General features: G+C 46.2%; 1 protein-coding gene across 1 annotated transcript in view; it reads right to left on the bottom strand.

Moving 5' to 3' along the window:
* The window catches only part of UBN1 (ubinuclein 1), a 753548-nt gene that overhangs the window by 719366 nt on the left and 14692 nt on the right, over positions 1 to 19490 (bottom strand). The window contains exon 2 of the mRNA XM_086941332.1: positions 12866 to 13839. Within this exon, the coding sequence (XP_086797458.1) occupies positions 12866 to 13108 (243 nt within the window). The 5' untranslated portion in view covers positions 13109 to 13839. The remainder of the gene's footprint in view (positions 1 to 12865; positions 13840 to 19490) is intronic.

Below are 19490 nucleotides of genomic sequence, written 5' to 3'. Positions count from 1 at the left end.
TTGTTGCTTGGTCTAGATGTTTGCCGGCCAGATACCAACTAGGATTTGCATTCTTGTGATGGTTTACTGCCATGGTTTTGGTTTTTTGGAAATGTATATTTAGGCCATTCTATTGGGGGAACTTGTGAGTCGCATCTAGGAGGCGCTGAAGTCCGATAGGGGTCCGGCTGATCAGGACCAGATCATCGGCGTATAACAGATTTGTTAATGTTATGCCTCCTTATTTCGGAGCGTGGGAAGAGAAGCTGTTGAGCTTGTCTGGTAGATCCACCAGGAAAAAACTGAATAACAGGGGGGCCAAAACGCATCCTTGCTTTAGACCCTTTGATGTAGTGATTTTGGTTGAAAGATGGGTCCCAGCACCTAACTTAATTCTTACCCATGTATTAGTATGCAGTTTAATGAGCTGGTCTAAAAGGCGTGCTGGTATGCCCCATCTGTCCAGCTTATGCCAGAGCTTCTTATGATCAACGTGATCGAAGGCCGCTGAATAGTCTATGAAGCAGAGGTATAGAAGATAGTTGCCCTGCTTCGCAGCATCCATAAGCATAGTTAAGGCGATAATGTTAGTGGTGGTGCCGTGCCCTTGGCGGAAACCTGTTTGAGTTATGGGTTACGATGTTGTTCACAGAGGACCAGCTAGCCAGATCGTTTAAGATGATGCCCGCATAGTATTTGGCCTCAGTGTCTATTAGGGCTATCAATTGATAATTGTTTGGAGCAGTCCTTGACCCCTGCTTATGTATTGGGCTAATGATTGAGCCTCTCCATGACTCTGGAAATACAGAGGTTCTTAAAGCATATCCTATCACTGGGGCTAGTGCTTTGCTCCAAAATTCAGGGTCCTGTTTGTACAGCATTGGAGGTATGCAGTTTGGGCCAGGTGCACCCGCCCTTCTACCTCTTGCTATTTGTTCCCTTATTGCTAAAGCCAGGATGTCATTTTGCTCATCTAATACACTGAATTGATTGTGCTGATCTGGTTGCAGTGCTATCTCCTGTTGCGTGGGCTCTAATTATATGCTGTTGCCATTATTTGAATGCTGATAGATTACTACTGCCCCTATTGAATTGTCGGCATTGACGTTTCCAGGATTTACCAGAGGGGTGACAAGGACTGGTTCAAGGTCATTAAAGTGTTGAGATTGATAATCAGCCCAGGTTGCCTCTATAATGTTAGAATCTATGCCACGGTGATTAGGCCGCTGCAGTTTGTTTACCGATTCCCAGAATTTAGCCTATTTCGCTGTTTTGCGTCATGAAGAAGTTGTACCCATAGTACGTTTTCCTTTGCTCTTTTGTTCACCCATCTCCGCTGTATAAGCGATGTCCTTATTTCCCGGAGGGTGCCTTGCAGGCCCCGGTTGTTTGGAAATTTCCGTTCTTGCTTTAACGTTCGGTCTATAGATTGCTTTAAATTTTTAGAAGCAGGACTCTTTCCAACTTTGATAGTGGTTGCTGGGGCTTTCCTCTGATTCGGGCCTTGCCTCGGTTCAAATTTACCTCTTAAAGATGTGACAAAGTCTACCCAACTTCCCACGGGCTGCTCCAAATTTGCTCCTACCTGGTTGAATAGAGCTTTAGCTGTTGTTGTTATTTCGTCTATGTTACTAGAGTTACATCTTATTCTTTTAAGATTACTGCTCTCGTCTTGCCCAATTAGTCGTCTAATTTCTGGTGGATTTCTGTCGTGAAGGTATAGTCTAGATGAGTTGATGCTATAGTCGAATGATACGTTGCAGCTGGGGGGGATATCTTCCTTAAACCAGCCGTTTAAAGCTCTCATATTTAGGTGCTCCAAATCCTGGAGCAAGATCTTTGCTGTTCTTGAGGCCTTTCTGGTCTCTAATTGACATTGTGTTGGAATTTCCCAAGCAGCCGAAAGGGCCTGTGTTATATCATCGGCCTGGGTGGACCCTAGAAGCTGCATGTAGAAATCTCTGGCAAGGATAAGGAGTTCTGTTGTCTACCCATCCATTATTCTCTTCAGCTCCATTATCAACTCCTTTGCTGCCTTTGATTTTTGTTTGGGATGTACATAAACGTTCATTATTATTATGTCCTTGTTGAACTGGTTAATCTTAAGTGTAACTTTTACGGCTTGAATACAGCTTGGAGGTGTTAAGTGTGTTGTGATAGGAAGAAAGTCCCCAATTTCTGTTATTGAAGCTAGGAACAGAACCCCCCTGAGCGACTGCCAAAGTCAGATCCCTTGATTGCAGGGAGTGAGTAGGAGGTATAGCCTTGCAGATCGTAAGGCTTATCTTCCCAGGTTTCCTGAAGTAAAATCATATCAAAAGATTTCAGGTAATCTAGAATCTCTTGGTCACTCGTTTTAGAAGCCAAGCCATTGATGTTCCAGAGATGCAAATTGACGTGCCATATTTCGCTGTATAAATTGGCTGTGCTGCAGACTTCTGTTGTCAATTTAGTCGTGCAGATGTTATTAGTTGTTGAAGGATGAATTGGAACAGGTCGACCTTGAGTTGGTAATACTGAAATTGACAAATTTGCTGCAGTAGTTATGCCTGGTTTTCTGCTCCTTTCTCCTTTCAGAACTGAGAAGGTAGTCTGTTGTAGGTTGCTGGCTTCTTTTCTAAGAAAAGGAGTTGGATATAGTGGCTTTGGAATTGATTTCAAAGTTATTCCCCAATTTTGAAATCCATTTCTTTCCCGCAAGATTCTGCCTGCTACCTCCGGGGTTTGCCATCTTGTTTAGGTCGCTTCAGAGCTCTGACTGGTGTTAGATTGCATAAATTCGACTGATAGTAAGTCCGATGTATCAATGTTGGCTAAAGATGTGATGGAATGTAAGAGCCGTAGAACATTCCCTCTTTTTAACGTGTCCTCACGCCCCGTGTTTCATATTGAGGGATGAAAACTAGGGTATCTGTCTCTTCCTTTGTTGTGTCCTTGGCTTGAAGCATTGTGCCTTCACTATTAATTGCTGTGCTAGCAGATGTTTCAAGATGGTGGCAGTGTGAGGCAGTGCTATTATGTAGTGTATGTACGAGGGCCCCTTGATGTAGAGGATTAACTTTATCTCTTCCTTGGTTGTAACTCTTGTGGGAAGATTTCGGTTGACCAGAGGAGGACCAAGCTTTGTCTTGCATGCTAATGGCTTGCTCACAATTTTGACTTAACAATAATGAAGGTTCAACACAGATGTCCCGTAAGGCTAGGCCTTTCAAATCTATTACTTGTGGATCCTCAGCAGATTCCTTCCTGTCTAAAGTAGTTATGAATGATTCTTGGCTTGGATTGGTGCTTGCCTGTTTGGTGCCCTGGGTAAAAGGGCTAAGAAGGGGGATGCTATTAGAAGGTTTCCTGGTTGAATCATTGCCGACTTCAAGATGGGCGCTGGCACCGACTGAGAGGCAGGAAGGCCTATACTGTATTTCTATGAGGTTGGGTCTTTCATTCGCCGGGTCCTTTGTCTCAGAGGCTGGTGCTGCAGCTGCTGAGTCTGGAATATCCTCTCTTATTTGGTCCGTTAAGGACAGAGCCGGCTGAAGATGAATAGCCTGTATAGTTGGTGTCTTTTTCCTGCCTTTCCTTTTTTGCTTGCGGCCTGTTTTTAGTGAGATATAATTTCTGTTTTGTGGTCCGGTTTTAGAGACTTGCAAGGGAGCACTTCCTTCTATTGGGTTATTACTGCCTAACGGTGATGGCCCTGTCAATTGCGGGTCCAGTGTTGTTTTATCTACCGTCATTTTATCCTTGCTAGCAGTATTCAAGGTTATAGCTGTTGGTTTCAGGACAATTAGTAGGTCTCCCAAAATTGTCTGGAGCATTAGCAGTTTGTCCACAATTGGAGCACAGGAACATTCTTGTTGCACAGGCAATGTGTTGAAGGCCGCTTCTTGCCCTCTCCTTATTAGGGCATTTAGATCGGCTAACTTCCTATCAATCCCAGAAATCAGCTAGTGTTTGAAGAACTGTAAGTTGGTGGTCCAGTTTGTGGGACTGGTATTGTAAGTCTGCAGTTGAATATTGTATAGTACTTAATAATGATTCCCATATCAGGTTTTTATTACTATGGTCAATATTGATTCTATCTGTCTGTACTGTTTTTGGAATGGTGTTAGAGTCCTGATTATAAGAAGCAACTAAGTCCTCCCATTCTTGGGAAGCTAAAAAGGACATGTCACTGTTGTTAGGGACGAATCTTCTTTGGGGAGCGATTGTCCATTCTCTATTTGCGGTTTTCCATAGAGTTTGTCCATTGGCGACAGGCCTTCCTGAGACCCTAGTGCTGCTACATCTAGGCTAATAGTTGCCAAAAGTTGACGAGGGGAAGTTTTTAAGTATGGTCCTTGGTCGTTTAGTCTTTGTTCAATGTCTATTTGTTGTGAGGGTATAGAACTTCCTCGATTGGAGTTGTCGCAGCTGCAGAAGGAGTCACGCGAGGATGCGAGAATCTGGCAGATCTGAACCTAATATTAAGCCCTCCTGCCGCTGCGGTATTGTAGTTGTTAGAACTGATTAATCCATTGAGTTCTCAAGTACAGGCCTGCACAAATGAGGATGCGGAGTAAAGTTTGAAGCGGTACTTAAGCTGTCCAGTGATGTGTTTTTTAAGGAGGTAACTTGCTCTGTGTTGTTATCCGTCTGGTGGGCGGATTGATATTTCAGCTGTTCGCTGCTATATTCCTTGTTTGTGCAGAGCTCTGTTGTATTGTCGGCTGCTTGCATTGCGTCGACTGTTGCACCATGTGTTTGTTCATGATTAACTTAGAGAAAGGTCTCGTCACAACTGGAAGACCCCTTGGCATTATTTCCAGTAGTTGCTTGATACGGTATCGAATCCGATGGCACAGAGGAATGCCCTCAAGGACGATCTGGAGCGGGCGACGCCGGAATCGGCGTCAATGACTTTGGCGGAGCCGGGAACTGCCAAAGCGGCGTCAGAGCCGGCATATAAGGCATAAACGGAGCCGGAGGGTAGGAGTGAGGAACTCCAAAGCTGTAAGCCAAAGGACCCATGGGACCCGAAGGTGCACCAGAGGGGTACCACGCCCTTGAGAAGACGCCATACATAGCGTTAAGAAACGCTGAAGGGTACTGGCCTGGGGCAGGAAAGGGCGGTTGAAAACACTCAGGCCAGTCCTGAGGAGGGATCGGATTCGGCTCTTCAACAGGCGCGGAATCCACATCCTCCCGAGCCTCTTCCTCTTCTCGGGCAGGGGACGGCGCCGGAGATGGGTTCGGAGCAGGAGAAGGATTCGGAGCCGGAGTAGGAGACCGCCCATGCGACTCCGAAGGTGAGGCCTCACCTTCAGGCTCGGAGACATCCAGAGTAACCACCTTCGAACGTACCTTCTTTGGTGACCTCGACCTCGAGCCCGACTCCTTACCGGAACGATGTCGGGACTCATGTCTCCTCTTCCTATGTTTCTTCTTCGACTTCGAAACATGATCCGATGCCGACCTCGAAGACGACCCCTCTCGAGAACCAGACCTCGACTTCGTCCTCGACTTCGACCTCACCCTTCGAGAACGAGACTTCGACGATTTCTCTTTCCCAGCCTTCATCTTCGCAACCAGGAGTTTGGCCTCTCTCTCCCTCAGGGCCTTCGGGTTCATCTTCCGACATGAAGAACAATCTTCCACATCATGGTCGGGACTCAAACACCAGATTCAGTCATCATGCGGGTCGGTAATAGACATCATTTTACCGCACTCCCTGCAGGGCTTGAAGCCGGTCTTCTTAGATGACATCGTCGAAGAGACAGGATACAAAGAAGCAGAAATTTGCAACAAAAAGGCAACAAAGTACCAGTTGGCTACAGAGATTCCCGATAACCGTTAGCGTCGACGATGCGGAAAAAAGGGAACTGATGTCATCACGCCGGCGTGGGCCTATTGTAGGCGTCGGTGACGTCAGCGGAGTCGCGAGCGATGCCGTGTCTCTATGACGTCCAAGTCCACGTCGGCGCGAGGCTACGAAAAGAATTTCCGAATGTTGCTGACGCAAGGGGAATATTCACAAGGTGAGGAATCCACACGGCAGATGTATCTATCAGAAATCACCAAAACGAGGTTACAGAAACAGGCTAGGCAAAAGCAAACAAAGTTTTGGGGTGAACCTGCCAAAAGGGCCGGGTCCAACAGGTACAAATCAAATTCTTCTTTTAGGAGGATCGCAAGGCCTCCTCTTGCATGACCCCTTCTTGTGGCCTCTGCTGTTTTGAAAAGCACAAAGTAATCTTTTTGAAAGAAAAGGGCTAGGGACCATGTTTCTTGCAGCATCACTATGGCTGGGGTGCTTTCCAGAATAAAAGATAACTTTTCTGAGGTTTTTCCGGCTTTATTCCATGAAACCAGTTTTAAGCTGCCGCTAAAAAGGTAGTTTTTGGTCTTTTCCCGGTTTATTGCTGTTTAAGGCGCCAGCAATCCACGCCCAAGTGTTTTCATCAGGTTGGGACATCTTTTTGGTGTCAGAACAGTTCCAGATCCGACAAACTCCATTTTTAAGTTAAATGATTAGGGGGTCATCCGTTATATTCCTAGGTGTTTTGCTGTGTTTGAATTGCTAGCTATTATTATAAAGGGAAGCCTTATGCCCATCAGTCCCTTTTGGATATTTGTAGAGATCTTCGATTTCTTTAACTTTGGATATGTCAAAGCCGTTTTCATGAAGAATGTCACTTTCTTTTATAATTATAGAAGGAATTAAATTAGACCAGAACTCAATAATTGCCACCGAAGAGAGGAGTTTATGTGGAAAAGAGTCTAATTTTATTTCTGCAGTGGTGATTGATTGAAGTGAGCGAATTTTATGTAATAGATCTAATATTCTCCTGTGGTTTAGTGGAACATTGTCACTGGGAAATAAATCTGTTAATTCAAGAACACTTGATACTGATTGTTCCCCGCTGACCTGTGCTTTATGATTGGCCAAATGCTTCACAGTATCAGGGTAAACATGCTTTACAAATTTTGTTGCAAAACTTGGTGTGAGAGGATTTAAAACTTTGAGAACTTCTTGAGTTTCAGATGGAACAGCCTGCTGGGCTATGATTTGAGTTGCGTTTATAGCTTTTGTATGGCATATGTTTTCTTCTTCTGCCTGCTCTGTGGAGCAAGAATGAGGAAACATTACTTTTCTTGAAGATCTCAATATTCTTCGCTAGGCTCTTTTCTTGTTGTTGTTATTTTTGCACATTTTTCTGTTCGTATTTTTCCTTTTTTTGATTTGCCGTGTTGTGAACTCTATTGAGCTTTTTGTTTTAAATTAGATGCTCCCCTGAGATCTTTTTGAGGAAGGAGGTTAAGTCCTCCTTTTGGGTTTCGCCTGCCGAAGGCTGCGCTCTGCGCAGCTGTTCGGCGCAGGCGAAATCCATTGTTTACAAAAAGGACTTCAGGAACGTCCCCCGGCTCCCATTGGCTAGCTCCATAAATGGAGGCTAGCCATTGGGTGCCGGATCTGTCCGTCAAGGCCGGACCAGATTCGGGGGCGTTCCCGAGAATTTTTCTCTTTTGGCCACGTCATGCGGCGGTGGGTGGTGCTTTTTTTTTTGCTCTTCGAGGTTTGTTTGGGCCATTTGGCGGCCGACCGCCGGCCGAGGAAGTCCAGGTGAGTGCGTTCCTTTCCCGCCGTCTGTTCCTTTCCCGCCCCCCTCCCGCTCTTCTCCCCCCTCCCCTCGTCCCGATTCATTTCCTCTCAATGCTCTCTTTCCCCCGCCTCTTTCTCCTCCCCTTTCCCTCACCCGCTCCTGATTTTATCCCTGTGTGTCCCCTCAGTCCCTTCTCCTTTCTCCTCCCGCTTTCCCCAGTTCTGCCCATGGTTCTGATCGCCCCCCCCCCCCACACTATGTAACCCCCGGACTTTCCCATCACAGACTCGTGCCCCTGTCTGGAGCTGCGGGCAGGGGTGGCTGCTCCCCGTCCGTCCTGCACTGACCCCCGGCCATGCCCCCCCCGTTCTTGTTGTCTTTCCTTTTCTTCCTCCGTACTCTTTCGGTTTCCTCTCTTCTTCACCCTCCTGCTTCAGGCGTCTTCTCCACTGATTACCTGCCTCATATGTTTCTTTCTCTTCAGTACATATCTCTCTCTTCTCCCCCCCTCCCCTTGTCCGACTCATTTCCTCTCAATGCTCTCTTTCCCCCGCCTCTTTCTCCTCCCCTTTCCCTCACCCGCTCCTGATTTTATCCCTGTGTGTCCCCTCGGTCCCTTCTCCTTTCTCCTCCCGCTGCTCCCTCCTTCCTCTCTCTGTCTCCCATGGCACTGTTGCCCTCTTGTGCCCCCCGCACCCTCCCGTCTCCCCTCCCTCTCCCCCTCCATGTCGGTGTTTCCTCCTCCCCTGGCCCTCCCTCTGCCTCTTCTCCTCTCTTGCGCCTGATTTTATCTCCGAGTGTCCCCTCGGTCCCTTCTTCTTTCTCCTCCTGCTGCTCCCTCCTTCCTCTCTGTCTCCCATGGCATTGTTGCCCTCTTGTGGCCCCCGCATCCTCCCGTCTCCCCTCCCTCTCCTCCTTAATGTCGGTGTTTCCTCCTCCCCTTGGCCCTCCCTCTGCCTCTTCTCCTCCCTCCTCCCTCCTCCCTCCCTCTCTCTCCCTCGCCGGGAGCTGCTAGCTGGGTCAGTGGCAGGGCTCGGCTGGAGGCACTGCGGGCGGTGGGTCCCCGGGTGCATCCTCGGCCGTATCCCTTCCTGGCTGGATCCCAGCCCGAGCCCCGGGTCTGGTGGCTCTGGATCCCCTGCAGCCGCTTCGGAAAACTTTCCCTCCGCTGCTGCTGAGCCGACGCTGCTGCTGCTGCTGAGACGACCCCCGCGCTCTGAACGCCTCATCTGGACTGCCAGCGCTGGTCTGCTGGCTGCGGCTCTGGTCTGCGCCCCTCTGATCTCTGCTCCTCTGATCTCTGCTCCTCTGATCTCTGCTCTTCTGAACTCTGCTCCCTACTCCTCTGTTGCTTTTGTGCTCTGACCTCATCTCCTCTGTTGCCTCTGTGCTCTCATCTCTTCTCCTCTGTTGCCTCTGTGCTCTGATCTCTTCTCCTCTGTTTCCTCTGTGCTCTGATCTCTTCTTCTCTGTTGCCTCTGTGCTCTGATCTCTTCTCTGTTGCCTCTGTGCTCTCATCTCTTCTCCTCTGTTGCCTCTGTGCTCTGATCTCTTCTCCTCTGTTGCCTCTGTGCTCTCATCTTTTCTCCTCTGTTGCCTCTGTGCCCTGATCTGCGCTCCTGTGATCTCTTCTCCTCTGTTGCCTCTGTGCTCTGATCCCCTCCTCCTCTTGGGGTATGTTTGTTCACTGGACACTCGTCGAAGGCATTTAATCTGTCAGGTACAGCGTAGGCGATAGGTAGGCGGCGGAAGCAGCATTGTGCTCTGAAAACGTTGGCCCGGATTGAGGGGCACCTTCTGTTTTTGAAGTTTACTGAAACATAGGCGCGCCTCCTCGCGAATCAACGTATTATCTTAATCCAGGTCACATTAAATACGGTATTTACTCCAAATATATCTACACGATTCACTAACTGTGATTGATTTTGAGGCAGATGAATTGAGATGTCAAGTGATTTGATACCCGTAGAGCCTTCGTCTTCAGTGCCAATCATGACATGTTTCTGATAATGCAGTTGTTCTCGTTGGAGGCCCCATGGTTATTATTTACAAACATGCATACGTGTGTGTGTGTGTATATACTTGTGAACGTCACATGATCGTTATGTGTGTCTGTATGATCTTCAATGCCTTGCATTGCTGTACGAGTGCCAGTGTTAAATGAGTAATATTTCCACTTGATAGCTGAAATATCGTTTATAGACACGTATGCCCAAATCATATTTACAATCCTACATGTCCAAAAATGACCTGAGTCGAATGAATACTCGTCTTCTTTAGTTAAGTTGTTTAGTCTGCTTAACAATATTCAGTTCAACGAAATTGCTACATCTCGTCCTCTCATAGGCGAGCGCTTTACAAAACGTTGCTTGGGCCTAACTTCGGTGACGCCCTTCCATTGAAGAGCGAATTGTAATAATCAGAGACAATTTAGTGGATGTCCCGTAACAATGCTACATTAAAAGAAATTATATGCTGTGTTTCGTTTTCCCAAAAGCAATTGAGTTTCGGTATTATAGCGCTCAATAATTGGAGATTCCGTTTAGTTATTTAAAATACAGCTGCTTCCTTACACTCCCACCTGTTAATTCCCACAACAGAGTTAGTGAGGAGCTATATAATAAGAGTGTGTGCCAGCGGACTGGGCCACAGGAAGAATACGTGGGGGCGCGTCTAGCTGTAATCGGACCGACATTTCACCAGAGTCTGCTGCACTTTCGGTGAAAGGCTGAGATTGTAGATATTGGAGCAGTGAGGAGTTATTGTGAAAGAGACATGCAGCCTGGGTCAGGCTGAGTGGGAGCTTTGCCCGGCCCCTCTAAAAAAATAATGTATTTTCATGCCCAACACAAACTCGAAAGTGAAATAGAGCATAGTGGCAAAACATGATTTACACAGGATCACACAATTTGATCAGTTTATTAGGCTAGGAATGAATTCCATGTCTTCTAGTTTGAAACTTTGCGACTAAATGCACTCGTTGCAAATGCACAGAACCACAGCTACAAATTCTGAACCAGCACCTTTAACCATTTCCCGTCTATAGCATTTACATGCTCCAAAACGAACTGTAATTCTACAATGCCTGACTATAATTCACCCCACGATGATTATTTGTTTACAAGTGTTTTTCCAAGAGTCCTCTTTGCTCTGAAGCATGTGAGCACTATAGAAATAACACTAGAGTAATCTTCAATCTTTAGTGCAGTAAACAAACAGTTATTCAACGAAGGATGTGCAATGTTTAGTGCTGTACATATGATAGTTTAAGTGAAGTCATTTTTGCCGGGTGTCTCTGTCTGGTGAGCCTTACCTCCTAGCTAAGACTTGTTTTTTGTATCTATCTTTAGCCAGTTTTCATCGTAGTGCAAAATGCTAACTGAAATAGTTGCAATACAAATCGCATTTGCGAGAGAATAAGCTATTGCCATTGTAAATGGCAATGCCATTTATTTATCTGTTTTCAAAACCAACACATAAATAAAAAGTTTGTCATTCACAATGCCAATAGCTCAAACTTTTCCAAAGGCGAAACCGTTGCATTGTAAATGCTGGTTGGTCCTTTTGTGCGAAAATTGGGAACATAGGGGTGATCATTTGGGGAGTACTCTGAGGAGTGCTCTCTAACAGGGGTTCCTTAAATAATTTAGTGAGAGAATCAAGTTTTTCACTGCTAGGACTATTGGTTTTCTGTTTAATAGGACAGCCCTCCATATGAGTCGCTTTCTGCTTTTTTTGAATAGGGGAAATACTAGGCGCTGGGGGAATATGGAGACACTTGTCTTCTCTGCCCTTTGTGACCTCAGAGTTTGTAGGTAGGATTTTGGCGCCTTGAATAGAAACACATTGTTAAAGAAAATTCTTGGCTTTTTGCCCACTTTGAGTCCTTTAGGTGTGGCCTTTACCACGAGATACTGCATAATCATGCCATAATATAATGCGGTTTGATTTGATTATTGTTGGCTAGAGGGCATTTCCTTGTCATAAACGTGACCAAACACCTGCTTAATAGTGGTATCATCTGGAGACGATGGTGTTGCTAGACTACCGGTTAACATCTCATTGTTAAATCCTGGTCTTTGGACATACGAGAAACCGGTTTCCCTATTCAAGGAATGTTCTTTGTGAAATAGTATTACAGGGAAGAACTATGAGGTATAAGTCACCTTGAACTGACAATGCAATTGTTATCTTTAGTTATATGGAAACAGTGTTCAGGCTTTAACACATGTATCAATGAGGCTCGTGCAGCTATGCTGCCGCTCTGTAATGAAAGAAACAATAAAGGAGCGAGAGGAAATTGTTTACAGGTTTTTTATTTTGACCCTCCCTAAACCAGAACTGCAGTAACAACCAGAAAAAAACAAACCAAAGAACTATGCTTGTTAGGTGTCTTTAGGTGCAGGTTGGGGCCACTCATTCTGTTTCAGTTCTAGTCAGACTTTTGACATCAGACATGAAGGTTTGCAATTGTGACTAAGTAGGCTCATCTCTCCATACCTCAAACTATGAATATGTTTAATAGAAAACAATTACTTATGCAGCAACTAACTGAACAGTGCCTTGTCTAGTGCTGCCCCATTAACAGATTGCTATTGGCTTCTTCCTCAGCAAATTCTAGGTTTTGTACTCTGATTTCAACTGGACCAGACACACAATACTGTTCTATGTACAGGAACTCAAGTTTGAGATTGTCAAGATAACATAGAAATGCTCTCTGTAAGGAGCTCAAATGTTCCTTGGGTTTGGTTTGATGCTCTAGCAAATATCCAACATAAAACAGAATATTCTTGAGGTTACAGACATGCATGCATAGAATTGTGCGGCAGATGAATTTACTCACCAACTGTCTTACGGGTTAGAATATTTGGCCTGCAGGTCAATAAACAATCAGGACAGCAGGCACTCAACGTTTAGAGCTTTAACCAGTCTATTGGCAGCTTCCACTGGCTCTCTTCATACATCACAAAAAATACCTCAATGCTTGAATAGTTCTGAATGGCTTTAAAAATGTACACCTTGGAGCATATCACTCGCCCACCCACTAGCATTCCTAACAACACCTCAAAACATTGCAGACACTCTCCCTTACCTACCCCCCACTATCCAAAACCCCCTGGTTCGGAGGACTACCTTTTTTGCTTGGTTGGGTATTGAGTGGTAATATTAGGAAATCTAGACTTCTTTTCCATCTTACTAGAACTTGAGTACAGTTCACATTTAAATCATATTCTGCATGGGCACTGATTCATCATTGTAAAGTATTAAAACACTGATGGTTCAATACACTTTGTGGCAGCTCTTACCTTCTCTCCCACAAGCACATTCTTTGCTTTACCCCATGGGTTCCGAACGAGCTCTGGATAGAAAAACTCCGGGCATCGCTTGTGATCAGGCTCAAAGAGGGTGAGGGTAATTCGGACTGCAGCTGCTGACTCAGCATCCACGGATTCATCTTTAGCATCACTTGCAAGTGTTTTTTTGAGGTCCAGTGGTGTCAGGGCCACGACTGGGAGAGAGCTGAGCTGCACCCGGCGAGTTTCAGCCATCACCCCCGGGGGTGAGCTGGAAAGGTCAGCTCAGGGTGCATGTGGAACAAGGCAGAGGGGGCGTCATGGCGACCCCAGAAGATGCTGAAATCATTATACTCTTTGTAGTATAATCATTATAGGGGCATGTGCCACAAAACAAGAATTGGAGGCCTGTAACGGAGCATGAAAAAGAACTCAAAGGAGTGTGACCAAGTGACAGAAAGTGCCAATGATTACCACTTGGCAGGCATTTTTAAAGGTTATAAATCTGAAAGGGAATAGCTGTCGTGATTCAGATGAATATAAAAACGGGACACGTCGCACAACATCGACTTTACAGCTCACACTGCAAAATGGACAGGCTCGACATTTGTTTGTAGAAGAGTAAGTATTTAATTATTGAGTTAATGCCTCTCTTCGGTTTTCACGTCCTGGACCACTTTTAAAAAGTGTTTTGGGTTATACTAGAGAATGTCAGAGTATTCAGCTGCTGGATAAGGTACGTTATGAATAATGCAGATGGCGGTCTGCTGTATGTTAGAGAACACAATTTAAGCCCATATCCATCTGTACTGACATGTCCGTCAGGCTGAGAGGTCAATGTCAGTTGACTTGGCCCTGCCCGTTCTCTATTGGCCTTGGGTGAAACCCCTTTTCCACTCTGTACTCTGAAGCTGTTGTAAATTAAGAGGCGGTGCTGATCGCTATAGCATGAATTACGGAATCGCCAATCACAGTTCCCATCGTATCTAAAAAGAAAAAAATAATAACAAATTACTAAAGACAGCAAAGCTATAAACTAAAAGAAAATAAAGGATGTTGGACAAAATACAGAGCACTTTTAGCATACATGATTTTAGAGAGGCACAGGTAGCAGCCGCAGACACACAAAAAGCGTTAATATGTTCTTAGAGCATGGACAAAAATTACCAGGTCTAGTCTGTGACATCTATTGACTTTGTCAATGTGTTTTAGCCATGTTGTATGTACAACCGCTCACTTGCTGTCCAGAATGGCTGGAAGTAAAAAAAAATAAAAAAAATATATATATATATATATATATATACATATATATCTATCTATATATATATATATATATATATATATATATATATATATATATATATATTCTGCTCGGCTTCAGAACTCGTTTATCCAAAGAACCGCACTTGTGGAACCAAAGTTTTTTGCAGTGCTCACACCAAGTTTTATTCACAAAGTTTTAACAGACGCGTTTCAGCATTACGTCTTCATCAGTGTCAGTTACATTGTGCGAGTTAGCCTGGGATATAGCTACAGACAATCATAGACATGGTTGACGGACTACATTTCTGTCTGGGTCGCGCCATCTTGGAACATGTAAATACATATTAGCATTCTTGTGCGTTTATTACCACATTGGAAAACTAGATGAATATTGCCGTGTATCGGCATAGCTCCCCGTGTTTGCACATCCGGGGAGATTGTTGGGGGCTTAGAGCCGTACAGCCCCCTCATTTCAAGGTTTCCAAATGTCCATCAAGCCATGTATTGGCGAGTCTTATATTCCAGCTTACTCTAGTGCAATTTATTTACAGTGCCACAGCCATATTTCATACTATGTATATTTTCCTGAATTCAGTCTTGAAAAGGGGGAAACATATAGTGAAAACTTAACTAATATTTCAATCCATATTGTTTCAGAGTGTCTCATAGAACCACAAATATGGAAGGGAATGGTTGATCCCTAGTGTACTGGGCGGTAGGTGTCTCACTCAACTATTTCCCCAGATGTACAGCCAGTTCTTCCCCGCTGTTCAATCCCAGTGGTGCTTTGGTCATAAGGTCTATAATGTACCTGGATTCCAAACGTCTCAATGTTTTTAACCTGTCCCTACCTCTCGGACTTTCGGGCACACAGTCTAAGCCAAAGTATTGCAGTTTACTCCTGTCTCTTTGATGTACTTGGTCAAAATGTCTCGCGACAGGGTATGCTGGGTCTGCTTTCTCTATTGCCCTTTGATGTTCAAGCACCCTGATTTTTAGTTGGTGAATCGTGCTTCCGATATATCTTAGCCCACATGGGCAGACCAAGCAGTAGACTGCATAGCTTGTGCTGCATGTCAGAAACTTGTTGATAGGTTTAGAAATGCAGGCGCCAGGGATGTCATATTTCCGCACCCTTTTACTTCCTGTGCAGGCCTTACATTTCCCGCAGGGGAAAAAAACCCCCAACTCTGCGATTTTACCTGTCTTTTGTGTTGTTTTTTTGAAATGGCTTCTCACTAAGGAGTCTCTCAGTGACCTTGCCTTCCGATAGGTGATTAAGGGCTTGGCTGGGATGTCATCTTTAAGTATGGGATCAGTTCTCAGGATGTGCCAGTTTTTTTGCAATATTTTTCTTAATCCCATAGAATCGCTTGTATATGGTGTTATTAAGCGAAATTTCCCTTCATTGTTAGATTGTTCTTTTGGTGGTTTCGGTTTTAAGAGATCTTCTCTTTTGATTTTCCTCACTCTTTTTAAGGTGTTGTCTAGAGACACAGGATCATATCCTCTTCTGCAGAACCTTTCTATGCAACCCTCCGCTGCCTTCTCAAAGTCCTGCTCTTTGCTACTGTTCCTTTTCACCCTGAGCAGTTCACCGTACGGGATACTTTGTATCAGTCTTTTTGGGTGGTTGCTATCGGCTCTCAGAATGGAATTGCCCGCTGTCGGTTTGCGGTACAGTGATGTATGTAACCTGTTTTTATCTACATCCCCCCTCAGGTCCAGATAGTCAGCTGTAGTTGGACTTATCGTTCCCGAGAAGTGTAGGTTACAGTTGTTGTCATTCAGGGTTTTTATATACTGTTGTGCCCCCTCCATCGTCCCTTGCCACACGATGAAGAGGTCGTCAATATATCTGAACCACCTTATCACTTTCTCTGTTTCCTGCCCCTCAGTCTGAAGGACCATGGGCACCCGCTCCTCCCACCAGCCGACGAAGAGATTCGCGTAGCTGGGAGCGAAGCAGGTGGCCATTGCGGTCCCGGAGACCTGTGTGTATAGCTGGTCATCGAACAGGAAAATGTTGCTTGTTAAACAGAACTCTATAAATTCCAGCAACATACGGTTGTGTAATGCAAACCTGGCAGGTCTTTTGTTAAGAAAGTACTCTACTGCTACCAAACCTTGTTCATGTTTGATATTGGTGTATATGCTGGTTATGTCCAATACCAACATCAGGTATGATGGGTCCCATACTACGTCAGAGATTTTTGACAAGAAGTCTTTGGTATCTTTTACGTGGGATTTGAGTTGAGTTACCAAGGGAAATAGGAAGCTGTCTATGAATTTTGACATATTTTCTGTTAGTCCATTGATAGATGCCACTATTGGTCTTCCTGGAGGCTCCTTTGCGTTCTTATGTAGCTTGGGCAAGTGGTAAAAAGTGGGGATTGTGGGGTTGTTGCTTCTTAGGTACATGTTTTCTTCACTTCCCAGCATCAATTTCCTGTACCACTTGTTGATTAGTTCATCATATCTCCTTATGCCATCCTTGTACTGCTTCTCGTCTGTCATTCGATAGTATTGTCTATCCGAGAGCTGTCTTAGTGCTTCTCTTTGGTAATATTCCTGTGTAAGTAACACCACGTTACCACCCTTGTCTGAGGGCTTGATTATCGTATTTTCATCCTTCTCGAGGTTTCGTAAAGCCTCTCTCTCTTGCGAGTTGATGTTGTCATTCTTTATTGCGATTTTTCGTTTCCCTCTTTGGGTCACCAGATCAGTTAAGACAGTTTCAGAGAAGGCGTCTATCGCATCCCATGGCATTACGGGACAGAATGTCGACATTGGTTTAAATCCACTATCTTCTCTTTCTTGTGTGATGTCATTAATTATGGCTCTGTCGATCATGGTGTTACCCTGTGACGTTTGTGTATCTCTTTCCATTCTTAGATTCTCCAGATTTTCTATCCCTCTCAGATCTTCGCAGGATAGAATATCGGTAGCCATCTCTTTCTACACAGGGGCACTTACCTGCGGGGACCAGCTCTCCACATTTGGCGCACTCGCTGCTGCACTCGCTCTCTCCCCCCGCCGGCGCCGCTCCTGACATCGCGGTCGCAGCGGGGAGAGAGCTAAGGGAAAAACTACAGTTCCCGGCGTCCCCTACCTGCCACCGGGGGCGCCGAACCGCCGGATCACACAGCAGCGCCCGGAGGCGCATAAGAGGCAGCCGCCCCTGCTGCTGAGCGGGGGCCATCTCTTTCTACACAGGGGCACTTACCTGCGGAGACCAGCTCTCCACATTTGGCGCACTCGCTGCTGCACTCGCTCTCTCCCCCCGCCGGCGCCGCTCCTGACATCGCGGTCGCAGCGGGGAGAGAGCTAAGGGAAAAACTACAGTTCCCGGCGTCCCCTACCTGCCACCGGGGGCGCCGAACCGCCGGATCACACAGCAGCGCCCGGAGGCGCATAAGAGGCAGCCGCCCCTGCTGCTGAGCGGGGGCCATCTCTTTCTACACAGGGGCACTTACCTGCGGGGACCAGCTCTCCACATTTGGCGCACTCGCTGCTGCACTCACTCTCTCCCCCCGCCGGCGCCGCTCCTGACATCGCGGTCGCAGCGGGGAGAGAGCTAAGGGAAAAACTACAGTTCCCGGCGTCCCCTACCTGCCACCGGGGGCGCCGAACCGCCGGATCACACAGCAGCGCCCGGAGGCGCATAAGAGGCAGCCGCCCCTGCTGCTGAGCGGGGGCCATCTCTTTCTACACAGGGGCACTTACCTGCGGGGACCAGCTCTCCACATTTGGCGCACTCGCTGCTGCACTCGCTCTCTCCCCCCGCCGGCGCCGCTCCTGACATCGCGGTCGCAGCGGGGAGAGAGCTAAGGGAAAAACTACAGTTCCCGGCGTCCCCTACCTGCCACCGGGGGCGCCGAACCGCCGGATCACACAGCAGCGCCCGGAGGCGCATAAGAGGCAGCCGCCCCTCCCGCCTCGCGGGACGCGCGCGGGACCAGCCGGGCTAAGCCCGGGCAAAGGGCGGGCCCTCTGTGGCCCTCCGAGGACCTGAGGAGGACGGGGCGGGCCACCCTACTTGGTCCCAACTCAAGAGGTACAGACACATAATACTGTATACATATTTCTATCGTCCAGTGTCGTCATCGGGCTCTACACAGTCCTCCCATGATGTCTTTTTGGGAAGAGCTTAATGCCGTGTGTGGCACTAACTATGTCCCTGATATATTAACCCCCCCCAGAGTGGGCAAAGACATTGATCTCGTACCCTGTACCACCCAAGATGTTCCTGTATCCCCTGATTTAATCCTGTTTAACAACGAGGAAACTCCCAATCTATTGTGTTGTAGCTCCTCATCCCTCCCCGCCATTCCAATTATTTTAACGCCACATAAAGCAGGGACCACATTAAATAATCCTGTTTCCCCCCTTCAACCCACCCTATTGGCCGAATTTGAACGATTGTTGAATGCTGCTCTGTTACCCCTGGTCACTAAAATTAAGGAGTTGGGAGACAGGTTGTCCAGTGTGGAACAAATAGTAAAAATGACTCACCCACCAATTGTAAAACCGGCTGTCTCCCCACTTTCTACACTCCGTACAAACCCGGACAAGCCAATTCCTACTGAACCCATAAAAGCACGAACAATTGACCCTGCCCGGAGTATACCCTTCTCAAGGGGCCATAATAACACTCTTAACCATAATAGTGCTCCTTTTAAAGCCTCTAGACATCCTCAGCCAAGAAGGCATAGAATTAATTTACCCCCTGAGGCTGCCCCCTACGTGTCCGTTCTTTCCGGGGTGCCCGAACTTGGCCAGGGCAATCATGAAACAAGCGAGGAGCTGCTAAATAAGACCATCTTCTGGCTTAACAACAACAGACCGCTGCCGCCCGCCCTAGATGGCGGAATTGTGAGCGTCAGGAGGGTGGGGTGGTTAGGCAGATTCCCTAAAGACATTTCGGGAGACCTGATACTGATCAGATTTAAACACAGGAACATCGTCCCCTTTTTAAGACTTTCCCAACCAAAACCCGGTGATGGCCCTATTTCTGTTTGGGACTTGTTTGATTTTTACCCGGGCCCCAGAATAATGAACAATAACACTTGGTGAAAGGGGACTTTGACCACCATGTGTTTATCATCCTTTTACCCAGACATGTAAAAATGGAAAAACCCAAATATGCTCTTAACAATTGTATTTATGTATTTTGTCGTACATGCTAATTAACTCTTAATCACTCTAAAAGAATGGCTCTCCCGATCTTGCTTTTCGTTTTTCTTTTCTTTGCTTTTCTTTTTCCTTTTAAATGGTCGCCATTTACTTATCTTAATGAATTGATCAAATTGCTTGTTTTTAACTTATTTCTGTAATTGTATGTTTGTATAATATTTTATGAAATTTTACGCTT

The sequence above is a fragment of the Lissotriton vulgaris genome, chromosome 10 (genome assembly GCF_964263255.1).
Source record: "Lissotriton vulgaris chromosome 10, aLisVul1.2, whole genome shotgun sequence".
Lineage (NCBI taxonomy): Eukaryota > Metazoa > Chordata > Amphibia > Caudata > Salamandridae > Lissotriton > Lissotriton vulgaris.
Note: the sequence above shows the minus strand (reverse complement) of the source record. Positions and strands in the feature narration are given on the sequence as shown.